Source organism: Phoca vitulina, unplaced genomic scaffold (genome assembly GCF_004348235.1).
Source record: "Phoca vitulina isolate PV1807 unplaced genomic scaffold, GSC_HSeal_1.0 scaffold34, whole genome shotgun sequence".
NCBI classification, from domain to species: domain Eukaryota; kingdom Metazoa; phylum Chordata; class Mammalia; order Carnivora; family Phocidae; genus Phoca; species Phoca vitulina.
The window spans coordinates 1270475-1297604 of record NW_022589737.1 but is presented as its reverse complement, the minus strand read 5'-3'; the positions used below and the strand labels follow the sequence as shown (position 1 = coordinate 1297604).

At 40.0% G+C, this 27130-nt stretch overlaps 2 protein-coding genes across 3 annotated transcripts in view; both read right to left on the bottom strand.

Annotated features, from left to right (window-relative positions):
- The window catches only part of CHEK1 (checkpoint kinase 1), a 31592-nt gene extending 25143 nt beyond the window's left edge, over positions 1 to 6449 (bottom strand). The window contains exons 1-5 of the mRNA XM_032426315.1: positions 6388 to 6449; positions 5572 to 5656; positions 4538 to 4761; positions 3378 to 3442; positions 3214 to 3283 (exon numbers count right to left, since the gene is read on the bottom strand). Coding sequence (XP_032282206.1) covers positions 3214 to 3283; positions 3378 to 3442; positions 4538 to 4761; positions 5572 to 5636 — 424 coding nt within the window. The 5' untranslated portion in view covers positions 5637 to 5656; positions 6388 to 6449. The remainder of the gene's footprint in view (positions 1 to 3213; positions 3284 to 3377; positions 3443 to 4537; positions 4762 to 5571; positions 5657 to 6387) is intronic.
- A 2726-nt stretch (positions 6450 to 9175) lies between these two features.
- Positions 9176 to 27130, bottom strand: part of STT3A (STT3 oligosaccharyltransferase complex catalytic subunit A) — a 32341-nt gene continuing 14386 nt past the window's right edge. For both annotated transcript variants that reach the window (XM_032426319.1, XM_032426320.1), the window contains 8 exons: positions 25923 to 26014; positions 24892 to 25047; positions 24473 to 24661; positions 23347 to 23463; positions 23125 to 23227; positions 13374 to 13562; positions 12438 to 12553; positions 9176 to 11835 (listed from right to left, as the gene is read on the bottom strand). In XM_032426319.1, coding sequence (XP_032282210.1) covers positions 11797 to 11835; positions 12438 to 12553; positions 13374 to 13562; positions 23125 to 23227; positions 23347 to 23463; positions 24473 to 24661; positions 24892 to 25047; positions 25923 to 26014 — 1001 coding nt within the window. In that variant the 3' untranslated portion in view covers positions 9176 to 11796. The remainder of the gene's footprint in view (positions 11836 to 12437; positions 12554 to 13373; positions 13563 to 23124; positions 23228 to 23346; positions 23464 to 24472; positions 24662 to 24891; positions 25048 to 25922; positions 26015 to 27130) is intronic.

The following is a 27130-nucleotide window of genomic DNA, read 5'->3' as shown; positions in this document are numbered from 1 at the left end:
CACAATACATTAATAAAAGAAAAAACAAGAACCATATAAGCCTCTCAATAGATGCAGAAAAAGCATTTGACAAAGTACAGCATCCTTTCTTGATCAAAACTCTTCAGAGTGCAGGGATAGAGTGTACATACCTCAATATCATAAAAGCCATCTATGAAAAACCCACAGGGAATATCATTTTCAATGGGGAAAAACTGAGAGCTTTCCCCCTAAGGTCAGGAACATGGCAGGGATGTCCACTATCACCACTGCTATTCAACATAGTACTAGACGTCCTAGCCACAGCAATCAGACAACAAAAAGAAATAAAAGGCATCCAAATCAGCAAAGAAGTCAAACTCTCACTCCTTGCAGATGATATGATACTTTATGTGGAAAACCCAAAAGACTCCACCCCAAAACTGCTAGAACTCATACAGGAATTCAGTCAAGTGGCAGGATATAAAACCAATGCACAGAAATCAGTGGCATTCCTATACACCAACAACAAGACAGAAGAAAGAGAAATTAAGGAGTCGATCCCATTTACAATTGCACCCAAAACCATAAGATACCTAGGAATAAATCTAACCAAAGAGGCAAAGGATCTGTACTCAGAAAACTATAGAATACTCATGAAAGAAATTGAGGAAGACACAAAGAAATGGAAAAACGTTCCATGCTCATGGATTGGAAGAACAAATATTGTGAAGATGTCAATGCTACCTAGAGAAATCTACACATTTAATGCAATCCCTATGAAAGTACCATCCACTTTTTTCAAAGAAATGGAACAAATAATCCTAAAATTTGTATGGAACCAGAAAAGACCCCGAATAGCCAGAGGAATGTTGAAAAAGAAAAGCAAAGCTGGTGGCATCACAATTCCGGACTTCAAGCTCTATTACAAAGCTGTCATCATCAAGACAGTATGGTACTCGCACAAAAACAGACACAGAGATCAATGGAACAGAATAGAGAGCCCAGAAATGGACCCTCAACTCTATGGTCAACTCATCTTCGACAAAGCAGGAAAGAATGTCCAATGGAAAAAAGACAGTCTCTTCAACAAATGGTGTTGGGAAAACTGGAGAGCAACATGCAAAAGAATGAAACTAGAGGGGGCGCCTGGGTGGCTCAGTCATTAAGCGTCTGCCTTCGGCTCAGGTCATGATCCCAGGGTCCTGGGATCGAGCCCCACGTCGGGCTCTCTGCTCAATGGGGAGCCTGCCTTTCCTTTTCCCTCTGCCTGCTGCTCTACCGGCTTGTGTTCGTGTGCACCCGCTCTCTCTCTCTGTGTCAAAAAAATAAATAAAATCTAAAAAAAAAATAGATGAAAGACCTAAACATGATATAGGAAACCCTCAAAATCCTAGAGAGGAACACAGGCAGCAACCTCTTTGACATCGACAGTAGCAACTTCTTACTAGACACGTCTCTGGAGGCAAGGGAAACAAAAGCAAAAATGAACTATTAGGATTTCATCAAGATAAAAAGCTTCTTCACAGCAAAGGGAACAATCAACAAAACTAAACAGCAACCTTTGGAATGGGAGAAGATATTTGCAAATGACATATCTGATAAAGGGTTAGTATCCAAGATCTATAAAGAACTTATCAAACTCATCACCCAATAAACAAATAATCCAGTTAGGAAATGGGCAGAAGATATGAATAGACATTTTTCCAAAGACATACAGATGGCTAACAGACACACAAAAAGTGCTCAACATCAGTCATCATCAGGGAAATGAAAATCAAAACTACAATGAGGTATCACCTCACACCGGTCAACAACACAGGAAACAACAGATACTGGTGAGGATGCAGAGAAAGGGGAATCCCCCTGTACTGTTGGTGGGAATGCAAACTGGTTGCAGCCACTCTGGAAAACAATATGAAGGTTCCTCAAAAAGTTAAAAATAGAACTGCCCTGGGGTTCCTGGGTGGTGCAGATGGTTAAGCCTCCCACTCTTGATTTCCACTCAGGTCATGATCTCAGGGTCCTGAGATCAAGCCCCAAGTCGGACTCTGCGCTCAGCATGGAGTCGGCTTGCCCCTCTCCCAACCCCCCCCCCCACACACTCTCACTCGCTCGCTCTCTCTCAAATAAATAAATAGATAAAATCTTAAAACAGAAAAACAGAACTACCCTACGACCCAGCAACTGCACTACTAGGTATTTACCCAAAGGATACAAAAACACCAATTTGAAAGGACACATACACCCTGTTATTGATAGCAGCATTATTAACAATAGCCAGATTATGGAAAGAGCCCAGGTGTCCACCGGCTGATGGATAAATAAGTTGCGGTATATAATGGAATATTATTCAGCCATAAAAAAGAATGAAATCTTGCCATTTGCAATGAGGTGGATAGAGCTAGAGAGTATTATGCGAAGAGAAATAAGTCAGTCAGACAAATGCCATATGATTTCACTCATATGTGGAATTTAAGAAACGAAACAGATGAACATGAAGGCGGGGAGAGGCAAACCATAAAAGAGACTCTTAACTATAGAGAATAAACAGGGTTGCTGGAGGGGAGGTGGGCAGGGGGATGGGTTAAATGGATGATGGGTATTAGGGAGGGCACTTGTGATGAGCACTGGGTGTCATACGTAAGTGATGAATCACTAAATTCTACTCCTGAAACTAATATTACACTATATGTTAACTAACTGGAATTTAAATAAAAACTTGAAACAAACTACCTACCTACCTAATTAAATAAAACAAGATAAGGCTAAAGTCCAGGGTATTCCAACAGAAACTTTAATTCACTGAAAAGTCGTTTAAGACTATTCATACAGCTATTCATTTAGTGAGCATCTAGGTTAGATTTCTCTATCTCATCCACAACTATATCAGGAAGGACTTGTGAAGTCTAAATATATGGAGTCTCTCAAACTTCCTAGACTTTTCAGATTTTCTGCCCTAAAATTTCAATAATGCAAAAGCTCTGAACCTGCCTTGTATGGATTAAAATAATTTAGGCAGGGACGTCTGGGTGGCTCAGTCAGTTAAGCAGCTGCCTTTGGCTCAGGTCATGATCCCAGGGTCCTGGGATGGAGTCCTGCATTGGGCTCCTTGCTCAGCAGGGAGCCTGCTTCTCCCTCTGCCTGCTGCTCCCCCTGCTTGTTTTCTCTCTCTCTAGCTAAGAAATAAAATCTTTAAAAAAGTTAAAATAAAATAAAATAATTTAGGCAGTAGTGACAAAAAGCTCAACTTACCCCTTTCATCCAATAGGAGATTTTCTGGCTTAATATCCCTATGAGTTATCCCAATACCATGCAGATAAACCTAAAAAAGAAACAGAACGAAACATACCAAAATTTGGTAACTTACTTCATTCATAATAATTTTAAGCAAAAGGAAAAGAGACAACTGTACCTACCACCCCTGCCATGAGTTGATGGAAAAACCTCTGAGCATCTTGTTCAGGCATGCCTATGTCTGGCTCTGTAAGAATTAATAATGAAAGTTAGTTTGCCAGGTAAACATAATAAGGTATCAACCACAGTCTCCTAATTCAAAGGTTAGACTTTTGTGATGGTACTCTGGCAAACAGAATCTTATGGTAACAATTAAGACTCTGGTGTCCACTAACTCGTACAATATTTAATAACTCACATTTCCCCATCTGTTATGTGGCAAAAATAAATTAACATCACAGGAAAGTTACAGAGAGAAACAACAAACTACTATCAAAATCAAGAATGGAAGCCATACCTTGAAAACTTCTGCTTATCATACACTACCCATCATTCATTTGGTATCTTTCAAATTCTCCCCTAATTTCTTCCAAATGCTGACAATATTTTCCCCACCCCTGAAATGTAATTGCCAAAGTGTAAGCCTGGGCAAATATAAACGAATTTCACTAAATATTTAAATTTTGATCTCCCTCTTTACCTCTTTGTTTCTTTTACACTGAACTCTTTCCTGAGATACATACTGGAGATTCTAAAATCAGTTTTTAAATATGAACACAACAGCTTTAAATAATAAATTTAGATCCACATAATATTATTCTTATGTACTTCTCAGTGTCCTGCAATACCAAGCCTTTGAATCTACATAGAACACTGAAGTAGCAAGTACAGAATTTACTAAATACAGGCAAAGCAATTCTAGAAAATTCTCAAGTTAATTTCACCTAAATAAATAAAAAATATAACATGCTATTATTTTGGCTCTGTAAATGTATGTAATGATTTCATGTAACTGGAATGTCTATAAAGAAAAATCACTGTATAGTGAGTATACATTGCACTAATGATACTTCACCATAAGATTAGTTTATCATCCTTAAACTCTACAAAACAGCAATCCTAACCAAAATCACATACACAATTTGGGGAAAAGGTTTTCCTTGATGATTCCATATATGCTTTAATGTGTTAACATAACTTGTAAAAACAAGAAAACTTACTCCAATTTCACTGTTGTATAAGCAGTTCTGAATGGACAATGACCAAATAGCAGACCCAAGATTAAAAAATAAATTTAGAAACTTATTTAGTAGAATAGTTATCTTAAAGCTTATTTCCATACCAATTCTGTCAAAAAGTTCTCCTCCACTACAGTACTCCAGAAATAGATACTGGATATTGCCTTCTCTCCTGTGACCATAGAATTTCACTACATTCTCATGATTTAACATTTTATTGATACAGATCTCTTTCTTAATATTTTCTGGACAGTCTATGGCACGCTTCATGTCTACAATCTTGACTGCAACTGCTTCTTCAGTTCTTCTATTCACAGCAAGTTGAACCCTAAAAAGGAAAAGGAAGACAACTGAATTCTATTTCTTTGAAAACTTCAAAAGATTAAATATGACTCAACCAACAATTTTACCTTCATTACTTTCTCTACCCAGCAGAAACCAAGGAAATAGTTTCTGCCATGTTCTCAGCAGATACTACTCCTTTCTGAAATGTGAAGTATGATGAATAAAGCTCTAAAGAAGTCATTATGTGGTACATCCAAAGGTTATTTAATAAATACTTGACAAAATAAGCTAAAATGGAGTAACAGTAATTCCATGCCACATCACATATACACATGCTCTATTCATTTAATTTTAGTAACACTACTTAAGATTTATTAACCTCATACTACATATGTCTGTGGTAACTGTTCTAAGGGGTAGGTACTATTATTGTCACCTTAGAGCTGAGGAAACAGAGGCACACATGAAGAAGTTTGCCTAAGAACACAAACCAGTGTGATAAGTGAAGATCTGAAACCAGGCAGTCTGACTCAGAGTCCGTTCATTTGCTCATTTAACCACTATGCTTAAACCCCAGGAAGGAATATGTGGGAGGAGAAATTGACTTCACAGGTTTCTTCCAGCTCTTTACAGAGAAAATGTTTTTTTTAAAAAAAAGGGGGGGGGAGGGGATTAATCCTTACAAAAGTGCGGCTCTAGTTCCCAAAAATCTTAAGACTTCAAACGCAAAGATCTGTTCTCTAAGATGCCACTGTATTAGAATAAACAATTCCAAAACAACAAATATGTACTCAAGACAACAGATAGAAAACTAAAGCAAGTGTGAAGGCAGGGTAAAGGGACTCGAACTCACTCTCCATAGGCACCTTCTCCCAGGGTTTGCACCAAGTCCCAGTCTTCCACAAAGGGCACTGCCATGACTCCACGATGGACCACGGCTATAAAAGGCAGGAACCCAGAAAAGATGGGGGTGAGGATAAGCTTCAACCATCTGCCATGATCCCTCAATATAACTAACAGTTTGGTTTCCCCTTACACCTCACCCGTATTTTATCCAAGGCTTTAAACCACAAGCAAGTATTCTAAATTCTGGCATTCTGTGGTGTAAATCACCATCCCCATTCCTACGCAGAACGAAGCAGAAACTGCCTTCCTCAGGCCTCTGAGAAAAGGCAGCAGCTCTGCTGAGGAGCTGGGGGCACAAATGCTTTGAGGGGAATGACTGGGGACGGGCAGGGGGTGAGACCGGCGAGGGGCTGCGAGTTAGCGGAGAAGAACAGAGTTTAACTAGGACGCCTGCAGCCCCTCCTCCCCCTTGCTCAGCTCCAATACCCACCCCACGTCGTCCCAAAGGCCGGGAGGAGCCTGGGGCGGGGCCAAACTGCCCCAAGAAGCGGAAGGAAGGGTTGGCAGGCACTCTAGACGGCCGGCGCCCAAACCTCTGGGGTCCTCAGCCGGCAAAGGGGTAGTCTCTCCAATCCCCCCACAACGGGGTCACCCGGTCCCACACTCCTCCACCCTCCGAAACCGCCCCCCCCTCAGCGGGAGTCTCCCCGATTCCCTTCGCTCGTCACCGATAACTTTCTCTCGCTATGCCCCTCCCAACTAATGTAGACCCCGAACACCTTCTACAGGCTCCTTTCTCACCCTACCGGCCGCCCCTCCTCACCAGGCTGTCCTTTGCCCGCCACCACAGGAATCCAAATGCAGCGCTTTTCCCGCCAAAACTCTGCCGGCGTCACGCTGTCGCAAACCCGCGCACCCTTGCCGTAAAGCAGGAGAGCGCGCGTCCCTTCGTCCCGCCGCTTTAAAGGATGGCCACAACGCGCTGCCGGCGCCGAGAGTTTGCCCCCGGTGCGTTAGCCGGCCAGGCCCGGGTTAGTTTGGAGTGGAGGGGAGATCCAGGCTGGAGAGGTTTAAGAACTTTCGAGCGCATCAGCGCGAAGGATCTCTGGGCCCAAGCGCGAGCCAGTATCCGGCGCGTGGCCCGCAGCCTGGCGGCCCTCGCGCTGCTGGGCGGAGCCGAAGCCCCCTCCGACGCCGGCACACACTATGTGGGCTGCGGGGTCCTCGTGTGTCCTCCCCGCCGCTCTGGACCTGCACACCCCCCTGCCCGGCCCTCTGAGCCCCTTGCCCAGCGGCCTGGCAGCATTGTGCGAATCGTACTCAGAAATGCTGCTTCTGAAACTTTAAAATGCGGTACAGCTCAGAGCCGAAAAGCTAGGAACAGCTGTTGGCGAACCGATCCTGTGAAAAATGAAAGAACTTTGTGGCGGGAGCGAGAAGCACCCAAAAAAGACTGGCAAGACTGGCTGTGCTGCAGTGTGGGTGGAAGGCATCCAGCTGAAGCAAGCTAGTTTTTTGTAGTATGAGAGCGTGTCAGGATAACCAGTTTTGCCCTGTCTTGTGTCCAGGCTCCAAAACCATACCTTATCCCAACCTTTTTGAGGGAACAGCACCTCCATAGCCGAGTCCTACCCGCTTTTTCATTCTTAGTATGTAAGAAACAGGTGGAGGCAAAGGACTGTTTTGCCTCATTTTACGATGCAGATTTTAAACGCAGAGTAACCAGTTTAAATGGGAAAGAAAATTCTGGGGAAAGGGACTTGCTTGAGAACAAAATAATGTGGAAAAACTATAGGTATTCCCCCTTTGACAATGAACTAGACTGGGAACTCAAGGTGCAGTCAAGATCATCTCCATTAAATTCTCCAGTTCTTAAAATTGGGCCACATATCTTGAGTATAAAGCTCTTGATTGTGATACTAGTAAGAGAGTAAAATGAGTGTACATATTATCAAAAAAGCACACATTTGTTTTAAAGCAAAGTCAGGGACCAAAAAAAAAGGCCAGAGCACTTCAGAGTGCTTACTGGAGAAGTTTTTAACCATGATGTCAGCACTAGGCTTCATGTAATAAAGTAAGTTTTCCAGGTCATTTACTCCGTTTTCTCTCATTTTCACACTGTGCTGCAAGAATATGAAGAAAGGAAGAGGAGGGCCTGCACCGTTCCTGTGTCTGAGTGGAATGAAGGTATCTTAGCCTGAATAAAGAATAAGGTATACAGATTTCAGGCAGAACACCAGTTAAAGATGGCATGTGAGAGAATCAGTGCACACAAAAGCCTCTCTTCCCTTCTCAAACCTTACTAGAATAGTAAATATTAAAATAACGATTTAATAATAAAAAATAGTAAATTTGTAAAAGGCAATAGCCCACAAGAATGGAATATGAAAAACAAAATTTTGGAAATTGAAAAATTTCAGATAAATGATAACTTAAATGATGAATCTTAAAGCCATCAATAGGAAAGGAAAGCAACTTGGTTTATATCACAGAACTCCCAAAAGGCTCAAGTTTGATTAGTGACTCAGGTAACTGAATGTGGAGATGAAGGTGGGGCTAAAAAGAGGATAGGTTGAAAGACTGTGTAAGAAGCCTAAAGAACCTTGGAACGCCTCTCTCCTTTGTGTACCCAATGAACTGCTCCTCCCCAAAGCTGGTACAAGACTTCAGAGGGTAAACCCAATCCTAACTGGAGAGTATCAGGCACAGTTAAAGGCTTGGTAACCTTACTGAAAACAAAGGTATTAAGTTTATGTACTGAAGGCTGAAACTTGAAGCTTGCCCCACCTTACTCCCAGAAATCTGCCAGCTGGCCTTGTATCCCTAAGAGGATATACAAGCCTTCTTGAGGGAATCTTACCTATATAAAAGACCTAAAAATACTAATATCAGGAATTTCCTATGTAAACAATTATATAACAACAGAAATATGTTCCTATGTAACAATATGATAGCTCAGCCAGATCACAGGAGAGAGGCCCACGTTTAGTGAGCCCAACCCCAAACAGATCTTCCAATCCACTTTTTGGGCCCCACTCTCTAAGAAGAGCAGACAACCAAGAATTTGAAAAGGTCTTTAATACGAAAAATATTAAAGGAACATTTTTAAAAAGCTTTTGGACATTAAAAAAAAAAAAATAATGACAGCAGAAAAAAAGGAAACCAGGTTAGAAAAAAAAAGTTTAGGAAATGTCCCAGAAGGAAGGATAAAGGTGGAAAACAGAAAAGTAAATATAGACTATCAGGAGACTAACCCAGTAAGTCCAACATCCAAGTAACTTCATTTTCAGAAAGAGAAGCTGTGGGAATACACAATTAAGAAAAGAAAATTTTCCAGAACTGAAGAACTTGATTTTCCATACTTAAAAGTTTAAAGTACCCAGCACAATGGATGACCCATTTCCAAGTGCATTTTGGTAAAATCTCAAAACATTACATAGATAGAGAGGATCTTAATAGGTCTGGGGTGGGAGTTAGAGGAATGGACACATACAAAAAAATTAAGAATCAGAATAGCACTGCAGAGGCACCTGGGTGGCTCAGTCAAGAGTCTGCCTTCAGCTCAGGTCATGATCCAGGCTCCCTGCTTACTGGGGAGCCTGCTTCTCCCTCTCCTTCTGTCCCCTGGCTTGTGCTATCTCAAATAAATAAATAAAATTAAAAAAAAAAATAATAGCACTGCACTTCTCAACAACATTTAGAAGACACAAAACAATGGGCCAATACCTTCAAAATAATTCTAAGGAAAAGTTATCCCCAACCTGGAACTCTGTATGTAGCTAACCTATCATCTGAGTGTGACAAGGGACATGCAAGATCTCAAGAAATTTATCTCCCACCTGTTTTTTCTCAGGAAGGTAGGTAGAGGTGATAAGAAGGAAGTTAGGAGATTAACACAATATGCCAGTGAAAGGATACACCAACCCAACAGGTTGGGTAGCAAATCTAGAATGTAAACCAGTCCAAACTAGAACATATCAAAACAGAAGACCTCTCTAAGAATGAATACCTAACAAGTCCAAACATATTGAAAGGATGCTGTTACAAATGAAGGAGAGTTTGGGGAAAAATGAGCATCAGGTACAAAATACAAATGAAAAACAAAACAAAACAAAACAAAACCCTCCCCCAAAAAGCTATGTCAGAAAAAAAAAAAGAGTAACCACATGGCCTAGTTGTAGAAAACCATAAGGTAAGAAATACTGATCTAATCTAAATCGTAACTATGATAGAACCGTAAGATGGTAAGAATATGTGTGTCCATGGGAATCACAGACTGGTGAAAGAGCTACACCCTCAGTTTCCACACCACCAAGTCACCAGATGATACCTAAAATTAAAAAACCAACACATAGCAAAATAAAGCAAATTATTTAATGATATGGAGGTAAGTAATATGAGAATCAGCAGAGTTGAAAGTGGTTGTCTCTGGGGGGTGGAAAAGTGTTGCTTTTTTAGAGCGATGTGATTTTTCTTACACTAAATGCACTAGGACAATGAAAGTGAAAAGTAAATTTTTAAAAAAGATATCTTCATGTAGCCTAGAAGGTAACAAAATTAAAATCATTAAGACTAACAACTATAGTGATTATCCCATATATGCTTCTGAGGAAGATCACTAACAATCTTAACCTGGTATTGCTCATATTGGTTAAAAAAAACAAGCTCAGAATAACCTCTTCCACTAGGGAGAAACTCTGTATATAAATCAAGTAATGTATTTCCATATAGTAAATTAAATCTTACACCAATCTAAATCTCACCCACAGGTCAAGCACTTAGTATATAAATTGGTTTGGAAGGTTACGTTTCCTGGGTACACAAGAATACCTGAGCATACCCTTTAGGGGCACCATTATGACTTATCTAAAAGTCATGTAATTGCTCCTGTTTCTTAAACAGGTAACACTAAACAGTTATCTTGTATGTTTAATGACTTAGGGTTTACATACATCACTGATATATGTCTTATGTTGTAAAATACATAGTGTCCTGCTGTACTGAATATAAGGCTATTTGTCCTGACATTGAATATTGATGCAACTACTGTGCTTTGAGTTAAAATTTTTTTAAGTTTCTCTTCCCCCTTACTGCAGTCAGGCTAGCACTGTCTCCGGGTACTTGCTGATAGCAATTCCGCCCCCCTTCTAATTTGTAGCTTATTTGGCAAGGGCTTCAAAACCAGGTCACTGAGTTTATTAGTGGTATATAATAACAACATGGGCCACATATCTAGCTGAGACTGAGAAAGAAGCTCACCCTTAAATAATCACAAGAGTTTTAGCATATAAGCTAAAGGAAATGAGCAAAGAGATGTTTACTGTATCATGGATAAGTGAGTACTGACTGAAAAGCTGGATTTCAAATAGAAATGTATGATTATATTTCAGCTGATTCGAAAACACCTGACCATCAAATTCTATAAATAATATTGGAGGAGTTTAATCTTCTCCATTGAGAACAGTTTCACTGTCTGCCTTGAGTCTTCAAAACTTCAAGTGATTGAGTCTCACTTGATTTACTCTTGCTGAAAAAACAAAACAAAAACAAAAAAGCTAGCTAGTCCCAAAGAATACTGGTGACATCAGGTGTGGCTAGTCCCCTTCTGTCCCTCATAGAAGCAAAGAGCCTCTAATGACAAGAGATACTGAAACAGAGACATGATGGCAAACAGCGGACTTCCCTGCCCAGAAACAGCACTCCTCTAGATCCACAAACATTTATTCATTTAATAAAAGCTTACTGAGCACCCACTATATGCAAGGCGTTGTGTTAGGTGCTGCAATTTTTGAAATGACGAAACTGTTTGTACAAGTGGGATGTGAGCTAGTCCTTGACAGTGTTCCTGATTTGAGAGAGACAGAATGCCCCCACATGGCTCATTTAGGGAGCTAAAAGCATGGATGAGGTTTACTTTCTGTCCTTCTATCAGCCCAGCACAAATTTTTGCCTTTCTCAAATCAGTCATAAGTCAAAACAAATAAGGCACATTTGAAAAAAAAAAGGTCCCCCCTTTAATTGACCAAAGTAAAGCCATGACATTTCATTTGGTAACCTGCTCAGAATTATAAAAAATCATTCCATTTGGCCCAGCCCATACTGCCCAGGGCAAAACTTCCAGACAATACTAATCCCATCGTGCTCTGTTCTTATAAACTGCATATTTAAAAAACGTCTTCAGCGTCCTAAATGTGACGCTCAGTGCGAAGCATATCAGAGGTGGACGTAACATTTATGTCCGTGACAAGCCTCGATTATCCAGGTCCTTTACCTGCAACATAAAGATGTCATTTTAATATTTACAATCAGGTCAAGCTGGAAGAGCTTTACTAAGTTGGGGTCTGCTGCCTGATTTGGCTTTGTGACTAAATGAGCACTGGTTTGAGACTAGCTACTCTCTGCTTAGCCTTTTGGAGTACCTCTGAGGAGCAGTATAAATGATCTACCTGCCAAATATATCAAGGGTTCTCAATCTTTTCTTATGTAAGAGATATAACACACTTCTGTGTGACTCTATGCCATAAATTCTTCAGTGGGAGAGAAGAAAATGTAGCGTACACACGTGCACATACACGTGCACACACGTACACACACACACACATTCTTTTCTTCCCCCTCCAGGCCTGAAAATCACAACAAAATCAAGTACAACCCCAACTGGAAAAATATCACTGTAACCACAACTAAAATGACAGCAGACTAGGGTGTCTACTCTTGAAGAACAATCTAAAATAAAAATAGTAACATTCTGAGTTGTAAGCTACTTCTCTAACGTTAGAAATGTCCCTATATTAGAAATATGTGGCCCATTTTTTAGCACTAGAACCAATCCACAAACATGAGAGTTGCTTTCTCAGTGTAGCATCTACTCACCTTATATATCCTGACTAGCCAATGTTCTGTGGTATATGCTTCCTCCAGGACATCAAGTTCAAAGTCTTTATTCCCAATCTCAGCATTCCGGACACGGTCAAAGCCTGGTGGACGCTCTAGAAGGGACCAAAAAAAAGGAGAAACACTTCTTTCTACAGTGCTGATTTCCTAAGGAAAGAGTAAATCAATCTGGTAAATCATCTACTAACTGGAATGTTACTTCTCAGCCTGAAGTTTGTTTAGAGAGTAGGGCCTACAGAAAAAGACATCAGGTAGTTAGGACAAATCAAGTGTTACCCTGACTCAAGTCCTCTCCAAGCTGATGTTTGACAAAGACCATGGAGGCTACCTCTTCTAAAAGACAGGGGGCTGATCTCCCAGCCCCTCATTCCCGAGGATTGCTACCTAAAGGCCTCTGTGTTACACTAGTAACCCCTCCATGGATCAGAGAAGAACCCATCAGAAATCAGACCTGCATCCACTTCAAGCATTGTCCCTAATGCAATACCAAGAAATTAAAATCAGAAGGAAAGACTTAACCTAATCAGATTATTCTCCAGGCATTTATTTAAAGAAATGAAAAGACCTTTATATCACTGTATCCCCATTTCATTCCTCTCTCCACTGCAATACCTTTTACTGAGAGGCAATAAAATGTAATGGGTAAAATCACAGAATCTAGAGCCAGACTGCCTGAGTTTAACCTAACCCTGCCACTAGTTACGTGACTTTGGGCAGGTAAGTACCTTATTTGTACCTCAAATTCCTCATATATAAAATGGAAATAATATTCGTATCTATGTTTGGGTTGTTGTAAGGATCAAACAAGTTAATAGATGTAAAGCACTTACAGCAGTGCCTGGCATATGAAAAAAACTATAGGTATTAGCATCAATGTTCTTACTGTTATTACTAATGTTATCATGAGTCACTCACTGGCTTCTGTGTAGACCTGTCCAAAGCGGTAGTAACACATCTTGTACATAAGGCAGTTGAGCAGCACTGGAGAACCCTCACGGTCCACACGGAACTCCCCAGTTGGAGTATAATAATCGTGTTCCTTAATATGTTTGCCTGTGTCTGTGCTCCCTCCAATCCGGACCATCCACAGAAACTTGTTGATGTCTACAAAAAAGCAGAAAGAGAACGGCTGTGTCACAAAGGTTGCTAGAGCTAAATCACCTAATGAAAGCTATTATTTATTTCCTTCTTTTTTTTTTTAAGTATAGTTGACATACAATATTAAAGTGTACAACACAGTGATGTGACCTTTGAAAAAGTCACTATTACTAAGAATATCCCTCAAAATATTTTTCTAATGAGAAATGGTACTATTTAAGTCTAATTTTTTAAAATAGGAAATACAATGTGGGGGCAAAACTTTTCCCTCAAAATTTACAACTTTTCCTATAGACTTCTGAAAGCCTGTGCTGTTGGTCCAGACTTAAGTCACAACAGAAATTATTCCCAGGTATTAGTTGGTCTGAGCTGTCCAATATAGTAGCTGTATATACTAGCCACATGTAGGTACTGAAACTTGAAACGTGGCTAGTTCAGGGGCGCCTGGGTGGGTCAGTCAGTTAAGCATCTGCCTTCAGCCCAGGTCATGATCCTAGAGTCCCGGGATGGAGCCCCATGTGGGGCTCCCTGCTCAGTGGGGAGTCTGCTTCTCCCTCTCCTGCTGTCCACCCCCTGCTTGTGCTCTGTCTCCCTCCCTCCCTCTCAAATAAATAAATAAATAAAATCTTTAAAAAAAAAAAAAGGTGGCTAATCCAAACTAAGATTTGCTGTTAAGTATAAAGTTCACACTGGATTTCTAAGACTTAGTCCAAAGCCAAAACAAAACAACGTGAGTAAAATATTTTGGTTAAATAATGTTTTGGATATATTCAGTTAAATTATTAAAATTCACTTCTTGTTTCTTTTTACTTATTTTGATGTGACTAATAAAAATTTAAAATAATATATGTGGCTCCCATTGTATTTCTATCAGACAGCACAGACCCAGAAAGTAGCAACTTTATCAGAACTACCATGCTACCTTCTTGACCTACAGCTGTAAAGTTACAAACCTCCAAAACATATCTATGAGAAGTCAACATTTCTATGTCAAACACACTACCAGGGTCCATATATACTGACACCACCAGCAACTCGGGTTCTCTCTCTTAGAATGTCACTCTCTGTATCTCCTCCACGAGTGTTAGGGAAATGGATGGTTAGTATAAAAAGTATTATTGATCTGGGGGCGCCTGGTGGCTCAGTTGTTAAGCGTCTGCTTTCAGCTCAGGTCATGATCCCAGGGTCCTGGGATCGAGCCCTGCATCGCCAGGAAGCCTGCTTCTCCCTCTCCCACTCCCCCTGCTTGTGTTCCCTCTCTCACTGTGTCTCTGTCAAATAAATAAATAAAATCTTAAAAAAAAAAAAAAAGCATTATGGATCTGTAGGAAAAAAGGTTCCTACTGCACTACAGCAAAGGGTTCCAGGGGATATCTCACTGCTTAAGAACACAGACTCTGGATCTAAACAGCCTGGGTTTGAATTCTAGCATTGCCAGTTCTAGGTGGGTGACCCTGAACAAGTTACTTAACCTCTCTTGAGCTTCAGATAGAAAAATGAGAGTATGTACAACAGGGTTATGAGTAAGAGCATGTACAGCACTTCACGTATCATTTGTCACATAGTAAGCATTCCATATATAATACTGCTTTCCTCATGCACTGTAGTGTAGTGTCTGGAGTACTGAGATTGTAGCTTCCTGAACGTTATGTCTGAAGCAAAAACCTGACAGGCTGTAAGAATGCAAAAGTGCACAGCAAAAGAAACAATCAGCAACATGAAAAGGCGATCTATGGAATGGGAGAAAATATCTGCAAACCATGTATTAACATAGGGGATTAATAGCCAACATATATAAGGAACTCATACAACTCAGTAACAAAACCCCTAAATAATCTGATTAAAAATGGGAAAAGGACCTTAATAGACATTTTTCCAAAGATATTCAGATGGCCAACACGTACATGGAAACGTGCTCAACATCACTAATCATAACGGAAATACAAATCAAAATCACAGTGAGATATCACCTCATACCTGTTAGAAAAGACAAGAGATAACAAATGCTGCCAAGGATGTGGAAAAACAGGAAACCTTATACACTGTTGGTGGGCATGTAAACTGATACAGCCACTATAGAAAACAGTATGCAGGTTCCTCAAAAAATTAAAAATATAACTACTATATATATTTATCTCACATATGTAACATGGAATACCATCCAGCCATAGAAAAAAAAAATAAAAAGGAAATCCAGCCATTTGCAACAACACGGATGGGCCTTGAGAGCATTATGCTAAGTGAAATAAGTCAAACAGTGAAAGACAAATACTGTAGGATCTCACTTATAAGTGGAATCTTAAAAAAAAAAAACCAAACTTAGAAACAGAAGCCAGATTCTGTAGTTGCCAGAGGCTGGGGGTGGGGGATTGGGGGCAACTGGGTGAAGGTGGTCAAAGGTGATAAACTTCTAGTTATAAGATTAATAAGTTCTGGGCATATAATATACAACATGATGATTATAGTTAACAATACTGTATTATATATTTGAAGTTGCTAAGAGAGATTTTAAAAATTCTCATCACAAGAAAAAAAAATTTATGTGAGGTGACGAATATTGACTAAACTTATCATTACGTTGTAAACTTTAAGCTTACATAATGTCAAATGTCAGTTATATCTCAAAACTGGGGAGAAAGATAATACAGAAATGAATGGGTATGGCTGCAGTCTAATGGAGCCCTGGTCTACTGGATCATCAAAGATATGTATCTCATCTTAAAATCTCCATATAATGGAGTATCTCAGAAAACATTTAAAATCCCTCACTTGGGGGCACCCGGGTGGCTCTGTCAGTTAAGCATCTGACATCAGCTCAGGTCAAGATCCCAGAGTCCTAGGATCAAGCCCCAAGTTGGGATCCCGGCTCAGCACGGAGCCTGCTTCTCCCTCTCCCCGCTGCTCATGCTCTCTCTCACTATCTCTCTCTCTCAAATAAATAAATAAAATCTTTAGAAAAACAAAATAAAATCCCTTACTTATTTTCTTTCCTATTAAAAATTTCAAAAATTCGGGGCGCCTGGGTGGCTCAGTCGTTAAGCGTCTGCCTTCGGCTCAGGTCATGATCCCAGGGTTCTGGGATCGAGCCCCACATCGGGCTCCCTGCTCAGCAGGAAGCCTGCTTCTCCATCTCCCACTCCCCCTGCTTGTGTTCCCTCTTGCGCTGTGTCTCTCTCTGTCAAATAAATAAATAAAATCTTAAAAAAAAAAAAAATTTCAAAAAAAAAAAAAAGGGGGAAGTAAAAAGTAACAGCAACTGCATGAAGGACAGGCCACTGCTCAAAGATTCTGTTGCCTACACAAAAGGGGAAAGTTAAAGGGCAGTGCTGGGTCAAACTCGAACAAGAGAGTCTGAACTATCATCAGATCTAAATATTTTATTTTAGATCTGTATAAGCATTTAATAGAAAATGAGTAACATGAAATAAACATGACTTGCAAAAGGGCAAAATCTTGTCCATGACACAACATCTCAAGGAAGTTTAAATTAAGAACATTTAAGAAACATGAGATATGACCATGAAATAATGAAACTTTTAAAAAAAAGCAGTACATGGGGCACCTGGGTGGCTTAGCCGAACCTGCTTCTTCCTCCCCCTCTGCCACTCCCCCTGTTGTGCTCTCTCTCAAATGAATAAATCTTCTAAAAAAATAAATTAAATAAATAAATGCAATACAATTTTTATACCCAAATGCATGTTAATCCCTTTAGAAAATGTTGTTTTTGGAACTGGTACTCACTTAGCATAAAAATGCTCACAAGAGAGGTGCCTGGGTGGCTCAGTCAGTTAAGCATCTAACTTGGCTGGCATGATCTCAGGGTCCTGGGATTGATCCCCTTGTTGGGGGCTCCCTGCTAAGCAGGGAGTCTGCTTGTTCTTCTCCCTCTGCCCCTCCCCCTGCTTGTGCTCTCTCTGTCTCTCTCTCAAATAAATAAAATCTTTTTTTTTTAAGATTTTTATTTATTTGATAGAGAGAGAGAGACAGTGAGAGAGGGAACACAAGCAGGGGGAGTGGGAGAGGGAGAAGCAGGCTTCCCACGGAGCAGGGAGCCCGATGAGGGGCTGGATTCCAGGACCCTGGGATCATGACCTGAGCTAAAGGCAGACCCTTAACAACTGAGCCACTCAGGTGCCCAATAAATAAAATCTTTTTTAAAAAATGCTCAAAACATTTTAGAATCATCTTCAGTGCCCAAATTTTGTGTGCATTTTTTTTTTTTTTAAGATTTTATTTATTTGACAGAGAGAGACATAGCAAGAGAGGGAACACAAGCAGGGGGAGTGGGAGAGGGAGAAGCAGGCTCCCTGCCAAGCAGGGAGCCCGATGCAGGGCTTTATCCCAGGACCCTGGGATCATGACCTGAGCCGAAGGTAGACGCTTAACGACTGAGCCACCCAGGCGCCCAGTATGTGCTTTTTAAAAACCACTTTATTGAAGTATGATTGATATACCAAAAGCTGTACATATTTAACATATACAACTTGATGAGATGTGGTGTTTTATTTTTTTTTTTTTAAAGATTTTATTTATTGGGGTGTCTGGGTGGCTCAGTCGTAAAGCATCTCCCTTCGGCTCAGGTCGTGATCCCAGGGTCCTGGGATCGAGCACTACATCGGGTTCCCTGCATCACAGGAAGCCTGCTTCTCCCTCTCCCACTCCCCCTGCTAGTGTTCCCTCTCGCTGTGTCTCTCTCTGTCAAATAAATAAATAAAATCTAAAAAAAATCTTAAAAAAAAAGAGTATTTATTTATTTGACAGAGAGAGAGAGAGTGCAAGCAGGGGGAGTGGGAGAGGGAGAAGCAGTCTCCCCACTGAGCAGGCAGCCCGATGTGGGGCTCAATCCCGGGACCCTGGGATCAGGACCTGAGCCAAAGGCAGACACTTAACCGACTGAACCACCCAGGCACCCCATGATGTGGTGGGTTTTTTTTTTTTTAATAGACTCAGGAGAGGCAAGAATAATGACTGAAAATGAGTTAGGGCATGGGGGAAGAGAGGATTAGCCATCAAGGCAATACCAGTAGCTGTTCTGGGGCACATTTGTCCATGTGTCTGTGTGTGTTTGTAAAAGACTGAAAGAGGGAAAGAGAGAGGGAGGCAGGAAGGGAGAAGAAGGGAGGGAGAAGCTACTTTAAAAATGTTAAAAAGTATTCACAGAAGGCACCAGCTGGAATGTTACCATGTTTAAATAGTAACAATAATAGCAACAATCTCTGGATTTGGGGTTCACTCCTTTTCATCATACCTCTTGAGTTTTTCAGAATTCCAACTAATGCAGCCTAATCATTTGACCTTGAGAAATAAATTCAATATGAGAAAATTAAACAATGCTTCTTTCATGATTTTCACATGCATGTTTTCATAAATTTAGATAATGACAGTGTTCTTTTTTCAGTGGTTATCTTATTTTTTTTTAAAGTCTAGCTTCCATATATAGATCAGAGAAATTGTCAAATCACTACTCTTGCAACAATTCAAAAACATAGCACAATGTCCAAAGAAAGCTTTTCTCTGTTAAGGTGTTCTGAGTCTTTCTTTACATAAACTTAACCTATGCTATCATTCTCACAATTAGGCATCAATTTGACCTAACTAAATCTCTGATTGTCACGTTTTTATAGTCCCACATAACTAAGTGATTATGAAGGAACAGTTTCTCCATCTTCATTAGAACAGTTTCTTCATCTTCAATACATCTGTATTACCACCACATACAGGCACAAATGAAAAAGATTTGTAATACCGAGTGTTAGGCAAGAATGCAGAACAACCAACAACACTGTTGGTAGGAATGTAAATTGGTACTACCACTTTAGAAATCTCTTTGCCAGTACCTATTAAAGCTGAACACATACATTCCTTCTAAATTAGCAATTCCATTATTAACATTATATATATGTTCACCAGAAGACAAGCACAATAATGTTCATAAGAGCATCATTTGTGACAGCCCCAAACTGAACCCATCAACACTAAAACGCACACATTGGGGCACCTGGGTGGCTCAGTTGGTTAAGCATCTGCCTTCAGCTCAGGTCGTAATCCCAGGGTCCTGGGATCGAACCCAATATTGGGCTCCCTGCTCAGCCGGGAGTCTGCTTCTCCCTCTGCTTCTACCCACCCCCGCCCAGCTTGTGCTCTCTCTCTCTCTCAAATAAATAAAATCTTCATGAAAAATAAAAAATAGGGGCACCTGGGTGGCTCAGTCCTTAAGCATCTGCCTTCGGCTTGGGTCATGATCCCAGGGTTCTGGGATCGAGCCCTGCATCGGGCTCCCTGCTCAGTGGGAAGCCTGCTTCTCCCTCTCCCACTCCCCCTGCTTGTGTTCCCTCTCTCGCTGTGTCTCTCTGTCAAATAAATACATAAAATCTTTAAAATAAAAAATAAAATGCATATATTATGCTATATTCACACAATGGAATACTACACAGGAATAAGAATTAAGAAAAATTTTTTTAAGATCTTATTTATTGGGGCACCTGGGTGGCTCAGTCGTTAAACGTCTGCCTTTGGCTCAGGTCATGATCCCAGGGTCCTGGGATCGAGCCCCGTGTCCGGCTCCCTGCTCCGCGGGAAGCCTGCTTCTCCCTCTCCCACTCCCCCTGCTTGTGTTCCCTCTCTCGCTGTGTCTCTCTGTCAAATAAATAAATAAAATCTTTAAAAAAAATTAAAAAGATCTTATTTATTTATTAGAGAGAGAGAGAGCAGGGTGAAGGGCAGAGAGAGAAGCAGACTCCCCGCCAAGCAGGGCGTGCAATGCGGACTCAATCCTGGGACTCCAGGATCATGACCTGAGCGGAAGGCCGATGCCTAACCTACTGAGCCACTCAGGTGCCCTGAGAATTAAGAAATTATTATGACCTGCAACATGAATGAATCTTACAAACGCAATACTGACCAAACAAGCCAGAAACAAAGAGGGTACATACTGTACTACTGCATTTATAAAATTCAAAAACAGGCAAAACTACCCAGGTATGTATATATTAATGTCAAAACTTACCAAATTACAGATTTTAAATATATGCAGTGTACAATATGTTAAAATGCTTTAATAAATCTGTTTAAAAAACAAACAAATGGCATTAGAAGCCAAGATAGTGGTCACCCTTAGAAGACCGGGGGGGGGGGGGCAGATGCAGGATGTATGAAGAATTATTCTAGGACACTAGTAATGTTCTGTTTCTTGATGGGTGCTAGTTACATGGATATGTTCCCCTTGTGAAAATTGATCACGCTATATACTTACAAATCTGCATTTTTAAAAATGTTCAATGCAAAGTTCACTTTAAAAATGTGTACAATTGAGGGGCGCCTGGGTGGCTCAGTCGTTAAGTGTCTGCCTTCGGCTCAGGTCGTGATCCCAGGGTCCTGGGATCGAGCCCCACATCGGGCTACCTGCTCAGCGGGGAGACTGCTTCTCCCTCTCCCACTCCCCCTGTTTGTGTTCCCTCTCTAGCTATATCTCTCTCTGTCAAATAAATAAATAAAATCTTTTAAAAAAAATATTGGGGCACCTGGGTGGCTCAGATGGTTGGGCGTCTGCCTTCGGCTCGGGTCATGATTCCAGGGTCCTGGGATCAAGCCCCACATCAGGCTCCTGGTTCGGCGGGGAGCCTGCTTCTCCCTCTCCCTCTGCCTCTCCCCCTGCTCATGCTCTCTATCTCTGTGACTCAAATGAATAAATAAAATCTTTAAAAAAAAATAAAAAAAATATTTGTACAATTGAAACCTCTTCATCTTAGCACTTTCTTTTAATGTTAAGTTACTTTGTCATGTGTCTCACATGCTACTTTCCTTAATTTCACAGAAAAAAACTACAGTGTAATCCAAATAATGACATTCATTTTTATGCCAGCATTAAACATACTTCTGTGTACCTTTGTGGGCAATAAAAGGTTGACTGACTGAAAGTGGTTACTTAACAGTGGTTAGTGCTAAGATTTTGAGAAATTATCTCTTTCTACCACATATAATGTATATTCATATATATAAAAATACATATACATATATACATATACAAATACTTTTCTGTAGTATTTGGCTATATTGTGACTACTAGAAAAACCTATAAATGATTCTACACAAACAGTGCTGGTACAATTGTGCAAGTTTAAGTCTGTGGACACACGTCCCTACCATCATCATTCTTCCTCTGCTTGTACAAGACACACATGGAAACCAGTCTTCTAACTTTATACTTGGCACTTTATATGTACTGTATATAGAGACACATAATCTAAAATTTAAACATCTCTAAGAAGCAGTCATATATTCAAAGAAAATTAAGATAAAAATATGAGGTAGTTATTAATTGCAGGAAAACAAAAGTTATTTTAGGTGAGAATGTAACCATGGTATACGGGCTGACTCAGCAATGAATGTTTACATAGTCACGATTTTGAAAATACTTTATCTGGATTTAACCAAAAATTAAAAATTGACCCCACTAAGAAGAATCAAGAGCAAAAGGAGGAAGTGGGAAGTGATAAAAAGGACGAAATTTCTTCTCTACAATTGTAAGTTGATATGGCATATCTAAAATGATCAACGAATAGAGGAATATACGTATTTTTAGAAATAAGAACATAAGTACTAAAAGAAACAAATGAAGAAATAATTGCCTTTGGAAACTGATATCATAGGGAGTTTAGGTTTGGGGACTGGGTAGTATCTACCACTTTTTATTATAGACCTTCAAAAGTGGGGCGCCTGGGTGGCTCAGTCGTTAGGCATCTGCCTTCGGCTCAGGTCATGATCCCAGCGTCCTGGGATCGAGCCCCGCGTCAGGCTCCCTGCTCGGTGGGAGGCCTGCTTCTGCCTCTCCCACTCCCCCTGCTTGTGTTCCCTCTCTCGCTGTGTCTCTCTCTGTCAAATAAATAAGATCTTTAAAAAAAAATAAAAAAATAAAAAATAAATAAACCTTCAAAAGTGTTTCACATTTTCAAGTAAAAATGAGGTATTGCTTTAGTTTTTTTTAAGTTTTTTTAAGGCAGAGAACCACATTTTGACAAGTCTTCTAAAAACATGGTTTTGCTATTAATCATAGGGAACATGGTAACATATGCCACACACACACACACACACACACACACACACACACACACAAATATAAAACATTTTAAACTGGCATATGAATCTATGGCTTAAACCCACTAAAAATGCTAATTCTTAAGTTCATTTCAGATGCCTTATGTTCTTTTTTTTCACATTGTATTTTACTTTGCTATTACTTTTTGTCTGTTTGATTTATATATATACTGTGAAATGAACACCACAATAGGTTCAGCTAAGCTTTATGTTCTTTGTTTACTGGTTATGGAACTACTCCTAGGTCTTTAGACAATTACAGCATGCCATACCTATATGAGAATTATTTACTTTTACCTCTTACTTGTTGCCAAAAAAATCAAAACATATAAACCCTAAAGTTGCAAATATTTAGGAACTTTCCCAACCAAGAAAATATGTTGATATTATTTAAAAAAAAAAAAAGACCAGAAGAATAGGAGATTCATCTAGTTTTCTTAGACTCTATGACCTACAGTTAGAATCAAGTACATACCATCAGAAGAATACCCAGTAAGGCCTCCAAAAATGACCAGCACATAGCTTACATCAAGCTCCCTCATGATCTCATAGGCTTTTTCTTCTGTGGACGCCATTGCCTAGAAAAATAAATGCACATTTCTCAGAGCAAAATTCCAAGTCATATGATCCCTCAGAGAGAAATATTCCCCACTAGATCCTGTGTGCCAAACACTCAAATGACCCCCCTTCACTTTACCTGCCCTACTCGAGAAATATGGGTATTATTCCATGTGTTATTGTCCACTAAAATTGTCCGATTCGCCATAGCTGTAATCTGGTAGCCATAATCCCACCATGACATGACCTTCGCATCCTGAAAGAAGAATGGGAAATGAAAATAAGCTCGCTGCCTCCAAAATTCAAATACAAGAGAAGAACTGGAAGGGCATCTGATAATCAGTGAGGCACTGCCTAACCAGAAAATACATCTTGGCACTTGGTCCTACATTTATAATATAATCATGGAATCTCAGTGCAAATTATACAATTCAACATTCCAAATCCTTTCATCTCAGATCACCTTATATAAACAAGCATAAAACGATGGTAGGTATAGGGGACTGGGTAATATTTCCAAATAAATAATCTGGTGTCATCAGATAATTTTATTAAATAAATGATCTTTAGCAATACACAAAAAGCAGTTAATATCAAGATGGGGGGGGAATATAAACCACAGAATATAATGGACGAGAACTAAGAAATTCTTAAAGCTTTTATCAAGTGCCTAACTCAGAAGGGCTATTGCTACTGCAAGAAAATCACTTCAGATTCTTAAAAGTTATAAACCAAAATGTTAAAAGTGCTTATCATCAGGTGATCACTTTATGGAAAAAAAAATTTTTTTTTTAAAGATTTTATTTATTTATCTGAGAGAGAGAGAGAATAAGAGAGAGAACATGAGAGGGGGGAGGGTCAGAGGCAGAAGCAGACTCCCTGCTGAGCAGGGAGCCCGATGTGGGACTCGATCCTGGGACTCCAGGATCATGACCTGAGCCGAAGGCAGTCGCTTAACCAACTGAGCCACCCAGAAGCCCCTATATCTTTTCTCTTGTTTCTATTTTCTGATTTCTTTTATAATTGGGGTGGTCTATCTCATGATAAAATCACCACGCTGTCAAGAGTGTAGATGATTACCAGTAAGGATACAGAAGAAATCCTGAATTGAATGGAGGCTGACCTGTAGGGCTCATTCAACACCAGGGTTCTATAGTTCCAATTTCTCCAGGCTTTCCACCCACCTAAAAGCTATTGATTCACTATCACAGCGAACGTCTCCCACTTCCCCATACCCCTCAATCCCACCCCTCCCAAATTTTTACCTCTGGAGTATTGTGACGAAGCCAATAGTATGCTTCTCGAAAGTCATCAAAAATGATCCTACTGCCATCCCCACCACGGGCAGACAGCACAATGGAGGGAGAAGAGTAGGCCTCGCTGGTCACCCAGGTTGAATGAAAGGTATAGGTGATAAGAAAGAAAGCCATGACCAGTATCATCCCACTTGCCACCTAAACAAGGAAGAATATAAAGCAAATTAAATTTCACGACTCAGAACAGCTTCTTACACACAATATAGATGAGATGAATCAAAACAAGTCAGGGGCTATACGAGTTCACTCTGACCACTGTGACAACACTCTATTCTCTCACTCAAAAAACAGATACACACACACACAAACACACACACATATACACACAGAGTTTCCCAAGCCTGTTCTTAGCATTGCTTAATTCTCACTTCATTCTTAATAGGGTAAGTGGAATCCTGTTGCTTCTTGCTCTTTTTGTCTGGACGACTTATGTCCAAATTCTTCATGTAAGTGGACAGCACCTGGGAGACTCCAATGCCAGAAAGAATGCACATAACAGGTGCCAACACTAGCATTAAACGGACCTACAAGAGACAGGAAGCAAACAAAAACACAGTCCAATCAGTGTTTTACAAATTACAGATTTCAACCTATTAGTACATCATGACATCAGTTCAGTGGTTTTCAACAAACATGATTTCTCAATAAAAAAAGAATATGAGAAAATACTTGATGTATCTACAGTAGAAGTATATATTCCTTAAACTATTTTCAGTTATATATGTATATATGTATATGTGTCCCCAAATAACTATATGTTAAAGAATGTATTTAACTATGGGGGGCGCCTGGGTGGCTCAGTCGTTGGGCGTCTGCCTACGGCTCAGGTCATGATCTCAGGGTCCTGGGATCGAGCCCCATGTCAGGCTCCCTGCTGAGCAGGGAGCCTGCTTCTCCCTCTCCCACTCCTCCTGCTTGTGTTCCCTCTCTCACTGTGTCTCTCTCTGTCAAATAAATAAATAAAATCTTTAAAAAAAAAAAAGAATGTATTTAACTATGGTTTAAGAAACACTGTTTTACTACAATGTATAAAATCTCTCCTCTTTCAACAATCTAACACTTGGCAATCCTCCCAGGGCTTTAAGGAAAAAAATGTCAACTCCTTAAGACATGCAGAAAGAGAGGGGAAGAAACCTGCCCACAGTCACTTTCTCCAACAGAGTATATGTGCCCCTTCCTGATACAAGGTTATGAATCCAAGAAAGCTGGGCCACACAACCAGAATGTATGAGCCCATTACACATCCTTGAGAAGGAGCAGCAACAGTGGGCAGCTTTACAACTCAGCCCCTCAAGTGCTCCGAGGGAAGCATTTGCACAATCATCAGTACATTCTGAATCCTGCCATGGCCCTCAGAGTCAGGAGCAGAACTGATGCTATGACTGAGGGCATTCCTCACCATGACAGCCGAAAAGTACATGCTGGTCACACCATACATGATGATGAAAATCCGGGCATCAGACAGGTTGCTAAAGCAGTAATAGAGACCAACTACAAAAGTAAAAATAAAAAGAAGTAAGCAATTAAAATAAATAATCATAGATACGTGCAAAGATGTTTACTACAGGACTCCTTAAAAGAGCAAAAAGTCAGAAACCACCTAACATCCAACATAAAAGAGGTAGTTTCTATAGTATGTTTATATAATAGAATACAATACATCAATTAAAATATTGCTACAAGATAATATGGACCATTTGCCTTCTTTACACATCTCTGTACTTAAAAAAACAAATAATATATTTAAATATCATAACTCTAAAATAATACTAAATAACATAAATTATGATTCTTCATAAAATGAAAAAAATTGGGGAAAAACTATATCATCTCATTTTTATTCAATAAGTAACTGGATGAGGGGGGCCTGGCTGGCTCAGTCAGAAGAGCACATGACACGATCTCGGGGTCATGAGTTTGAGTCCCATCCTGGGTGGGTGTAGAGATTACTAAAAAAAATTTTTAATTAAAAAAAAAATAACTAAGGGGTGCATGGGTGGCTCAGCTGGTTAAGCATCTGCCTTCAGCTCAGGTCACGATCCCAGGGTCCTGGGATCAAGCCTTGCACTGGGCTCCTTGATCAGTGAAGAGTCTGCTACTCTCTTGGCCCCTCACCTCGCTTGTGCTCGCTCTCTCTCTCTCTCTCTCAAATAAAATCTTAAAAAAAAAAACTAAAATAAATAAATGAATAAATAACTAGATGAACATACATCAAAATGATAACAGTAGCAACAGATGCGTGGTGAGAACTCCTGAAATTTTTACTTTTTTTTTAACTTGTCTATATTTCATAAGAAAAAAAATAGAAGTTATATTATTATTAAAAAAAAAAGAAAAAGGAAGCACCCCACCTCTAGTAAATCCAAAAACATATCTGGATTGGCTAGAAGATAAGTAGCTGTGTCTTTACAATCAGCCATGCCTATTCTCAAACTTCAGTTACTGCCAAGAAATAAATAGGGAGCAGTCATGGATGGGGGATGGGAGAGAGGTACTCTGAAAGTACTCAAAAACAAAAACAAAAACCTGAATTCAAATTCGAGTTGAATTCTAACTTATAACACAAATGAACAGAAAACTATGAGGCTCTGAACTTGCCAGCATCTC